This window comes from Mauremys reevesii, linkage group 1 (assembly GCF_016161935.1).
Source record: "Mauremys reevesii isolate NIE-2019 linkage group 1, ASM1616193v1, whole genome shotgun sequence".
Taxonomy (NCBI): domain Eukaryota; kingdom Metazoa; phylum Chordata; order Testudines; family Geoemydidae; genus Mauremys; species Mauremys reevesii.
The window spans coordinates 5,190,631-5,195,775 of record NC_052623.1 but is presented as its reverse complement, the minus strand read 5'-3'; the positions used below and the strand labels follow the sequence as shown (position 1 = coordinate 5,195,775).

General features: G+C 44.7%; 1 protein-coding gene across 1 annotated transcript; it reads right to left on the bottom strand.

Annotated features, from left to right (window-relative positions):
• Nucleotides 1-3,186: 3,186 nt before the first annotated feature.
• Nucleotides 3,187-4,134, bottom strand: LOC120388249 (olfactory receptor 52R1-like). Its single transcript, XM_039509960.1, has one exon. The coding sequence runs from the start codon at nucleotides 4,132-4,134 to the stop codon at nucleotides 3,187-3,189; it is 948 nt and encodes a 315-aa protein (XP_039365894.1).
• Nucleotides 4,135-5,145: the final 1,011 nt, after the last annotated feature.

Below are 5,145 nucleotides of genomic sequence, written 5' to 3'. Positions count from 1 at the left end.
ATCATCCATACTTGCATTTGCATACATGCCATAGCTAAAGAAGTGTTAGTTTGCAGAGTGCCAACAGCCTGCAAGAGGTGGTGATGGTCTCCCTCTTAGGTTTTTCCCCATCCCTCTAAGATATTTGCTACATAGGAATGCAGAGAGATTAACTGATTAAATGACACCTTAATAAGTGTAACCAAATCTTTTATAGGAGCTCCCATTGCATTCATCTTGTTTGCAAGCACCACCTCATTAATGCTGTTATGGACTGCTCCTCCCGTTCCACACACAAAACAAAAATAGACTCTCCCTCCTCCCCCTTTTAAGAAGGAGGGAGTGGTAAAGCATTTCAAAGCTCACATTTATTCAGACTCACTGATGTCTGAATCATGTTTCTCCCACACTGGGATTATCTGGGTCTAGTGCTGGGGCCCAAATATTTGCCCATGACAACTAGGGTCGTTTATTGCATTTAATTCACTTTCTGCTGTTTTAATTTCAACAATTACTTGGGTTATATTTATATTTTCATCTGGGACTTCTTGAGCTTCCTCTATTACCTCCAGCTCTGGACTTAACTCCTCCTCTTCTGACTCCGAGGAATTGTCAGGTCACTATCTGTTTCTACTTCGGATTCCCATTTCCCATGAGTAATTACGCTCTCCTCCTCCAGGAACCAAAAATAGGCATCCCTCTCATCTAAGACTGACTGGGATGGTTTCCCTTCCCTCGTTTTAGCTGTGAGGAGTGAAGACACTTCAGTATGTTTTTCTTTCCTGACCAAATTTCCAGCTAATAGACAGTGAGACTGGCCTTGTTACAGATTCTAACATGTCCTGCCAAGATGGGACTGAGATTACATGCTCTTTCCTTTACTTGTCGATACATAACCATGTCTCCCTGCCATTCTTGAGGATTTATTTTGGGACCCATTCTTTTGCCTTTCTTTCTGTGCAGCAGCAGCTTAACAGCTGCATCCATTGGTCCATGAGGATGCAGGGTTGTAGGTTGTCACGTGGTGTTCCATCCACCCACCACTGTTCTGGGAGACACATATCTCTCCCAGTCATCTCCTTGAATGGAGTTACTCCATACGATGCCACGGAACCCCTTATAGCCATCAGGATAAATGGCAGTCTTTGGTCCCAGTCCTTCTGTGATGGGTTGGATCACAGAAACTTGGGAGCTGCCACTCCATGTGCCAAGACTACTTCTGCCCCTACTTCTTTTACCCGAAATAAGCAAACAGAAAATAACAAACCAGTAACCACTTTGTCTGTTCTCCAGGCACCACATTTAAAACTCACTTAAAATCACTAGCTGTCCCTCAAAGCAATCAGCTGTTCATATCCTGCCGACTACGCCACTGTGATGGGTTCGATCACAGAACCCCCCTGGGGAGCTGCCACCTGATGTGCCAAGAGTACCTCTACCCCTGATTTCCATGCCAGCTCGGTGCCCCAGCACCCTGTCTTGCTGAGCCAGACACGCCCGTCTGCTCCAACACAGACCCAGAGTCTGAATTACTTGCCCCACAGTTGCAGGTTTACCTGAAAACAGCTCACAGAAGTGTGCTTGTCTTTAACACTCAGATCCCCATCTCCCAATGGGGTCTAAACCCAAATAAATCCGTTTTACCCTGTATAAAGCTTATGCAGGATAAACTCATAAATTGTTCACCCTCCATAACACTGATAGAGAGCTATGTACAGCTGTTTTCTCCCCCGGGTATTAATACAGACTCTGAGTTAATTAATAAGTAAAAAGCGATTTTATTAAATACAGAAAGTAGGATTTAAGTGGTTTGAAGTAGTGACAGACAGAACAAAGTAAGTCACCAAGCAAAATAAAATGCGCAAATCTATGTCTAATCAAACTGAATACAGATACGATCCTCAGCAGTTCCAGAATGCTCCATTTTACAGACTAAACTCATTTTAGCCTGGGTTCAGCAATCACACACACCACCTATAGTTACTGTCCTTTGTTCCAGTTTTTTTCAAGTATCCTGGGAGTGGAGGCTCCTCTTTCGCCAGATGAAGACAAAATGGAGGGGTGTCCCAGAGGTTTAAATAGACTTTCTCTTGTGGGTGGAGACCCCCCTCCTCCTTTCTATGCAAAGTCCAGCTCCAAGATGGAGTTTAGGAGTCACCTGGGCAAGTCACAAGTTTTACAGGCAGCAGCCATTGTTTACATGCTACCTTGAACATCCTCAAGTAGACTTCTTATGTGGATTGGAGCATTCCAAGATACATTATCCTTTAAGTGTTTCTTGACTAGGTACTTAATTTCAACATTCCTTCCTCCAGGAACTGACCAAATGCTCGACTAAGGTTATTTAGAAATCAAACCAGTACACAGCCAACATTCATAACTTTGAATAATGATACATGCATACAGATAGGATTAATACATTCAGTAAATCATAACCTTTGAGATATGTTACATGGCATATGTAGCATAAAACACAGTCTAAGCATATTTCCATAAAGCCAGTCTTTATTCAGGCCTAATTTGATGGTGTCCAGTTTGCAAATTAATTCCAGTTCTACAGTTTCTCAGTGGGGTTTGTTTTTGAAGTTTTTTTGTTAAAGAATTGCCACTTTAATGTCTGTTATTGAGTGTCCAGGGTGACTGAAGTGTTCTCTTACTGGTTTTTGAATGTTAAAATTCTTGATGTCTGATTTGTGTCCATTTATTCTTTTGCATCTGGTTTGGCCAATGTACATGGCAGAGGGGCATTGCTGGCACATGATGGCATATATCACATCTTTAGTTGGGCAGGTGAATGAGTCTCTGATGGTGTGGCTGATGTGATTAGGTCTTATGATGGTGTCCCTTGAATAGATATGCGGGCAGAGTTGGCAACAGCGTTTGTTGCAGGGATTGGTTCCTGGGTTATTGTTTTGCTGTGTGGTATTCAGTTGCTGGTGAGAATTTGAACCTGAGGTGAGATGTGGAGCAGGGGCTGGGCATTGGAGGACGAAATTGTGCAGAGGTCAGAGCCTCAGAGGTCCATTTAACAGAAATTAGAAAGGTGGCATCCCGATGATTTAAGGAGTTGAACACTGTAAGGCCAGGAAAGGATTTAATGTCTTTTTGACTGTTAAATAAGTGATTCAGGGAAGAGGGCCCAGCACTATGTTACCAGCCAGATTTGCACAGAGCTCGGTCTGAGAGCCAGAGCACCAGGAGAAAATTTTAAGTCCCCTTATGAGTAAAGAAATGGAGCAGTTTGTCCCGGATCTGTTTGGTCTTCACCCCGTAGATGATGGGATTCAGTGTGGGGGGCACTAGAAGGTACATGTTGGCCATGATAATGTGGAAATGCAGGGGCACATTGTGGCCAAACCGCTGCGTGAGGAAGGAGAAGAGACCTGGGATATAAAAGGCTAAGATGACACAGAGGTGGGAGCTGCAGGTCCCAAAAGTCTTGAGCCGGGCGTCCTTTGTGGGAAGGCTGAAGATGGACCTGAGGATCTGGACATAGGATACAGCGATAAAAAACACATCCACACCAGTCACAAAGAATGCCACAAAGAGGCCATAGTAACTACTGATGCGGATGTCACCGCAGGCCAGATTCACCAGGGCCATGTGCTCGCAGTACGAGTGGGGGATGATGTTGGTTCTGCAATATGGCCACTGCCTTACCAGAAGGAAACCAGGCAGTACAAGCATGCCACCACGCAGCACCATGGCAAAGCCAATCTTGACCACCATGGAATTTGTCAGGGTGGTGGAATGTCTCAGGGGATCACAGATGGCCACATAGCGATCAAAAGCCATGGCCACAAAGATCCCAGACTCCACCACTGAGAAGCAGTGAATGAAGTACATCTGAGTGAGGCAGGCACTGAAATCGATCTCCCTGGAGTTGAACCAGAAGATGCTCAACATTTTGGGAATTGTGCACGTGCATAGGGCTAGGTCAGTGACGGCCAGCATACAGAGGAAATAGTACATGGGCCAATGGAGGCTCGGCTCCCTCTTCACTATTAACAGGGTGGTGAAGTTCCCCAAGATGGCTATGGTGTACATGGTGCAGAAGGGGATGGAGATCCAGACGTGGGCTGCCTCCAGACCAGGAATGCCCAGCAGGATGAAGGTGGAGGGGTTGGTGAAGTCAGTTGTGTTGGAATCTGACATGGAGTAGGGGAGAAGGTGTCCAGCTCTGAGGCAGGGGAAGTGTCTCCTGAATGTACTGTACATTCACTGGACTTTCTGTATGTGCCCAGGGTCTCGGGTAATGGTCGCAGTCCAAATTCCTAGGTGGGAGACAATGTGAATATGAGACACAAATGCACAACTGGAGGCTGTTCTTATGGGGGAAGCAGATTGGTTGCTTTTCAGACACTGAGAAGTGACATTTTCATTAATCAGATAAATGAATTATGAAAAACTGACCCTAATAATGCCACTTCCATATTTGATGGTGCTCCATGCATAAATAATTCCTACATTAGGTGATGCGGGAACTCTTAACAGGCAGCAGCAGGAAATACGAGTATGGATACTGGTTATCTGTCATTGTTCCTTAATGTAGTGAAGCCCAGGCTAGAGAATCCATTATGTAGGGAGTTCCCCGTTTACCTGGTTGCTCAAAATCTGAAAGTGGAAAAAACCCAAATCTGTGTGCAGACATGTACCGGGGGGAATATCCCAGGTAGAACATACCTCAGGGAAAAGACCTGGCATCACTGATATCAGCTCAATGGAATGGACCTGCTCATTCCCCAAAGTGGCCAAAACAAAAGCAATGATCGGATGCTTATGGAATGGGATGGGGAATAACTTGCTCTGGACATACACTCAGTTTTGTTCTATAAAGGTTATTGCAGATCGGAAGGGGGTTTCCAAGAGGCTGGGGAAATGGGGGAAGCTGCTATATGCAGACAGACTGAAACGTCTGGGACTGTTTAGTTTAGAGAGGAGACAAGGAAGGGGGTGTATAATAGAGGAGTGGAAAATAAAAAAATGGAGCTGATTACATTCAAATGGTCAAACAGAGAACTATTCCCAACCAGTAATATCTGGGCTAATTCCTCAAAGCTGAGGCAAAATATCGGAAAAACTTATTGGGAGGAAAAAAATAGACAGAAAACTGGGAAGGAAAAGTTGGAATTCTATAAGACGCATTTATTAGATAGCTAGAAAGCC

Bases quoted from the DNA above. Each gene is read 5' to 3' on its own strand.
- LOC120388249 (XM_039509960.1), bottom strand. From the start codon at position 4,134: ATGTCAGATTCCAACACAACTGACTTCACCAACCCCTCCACCTTCATC.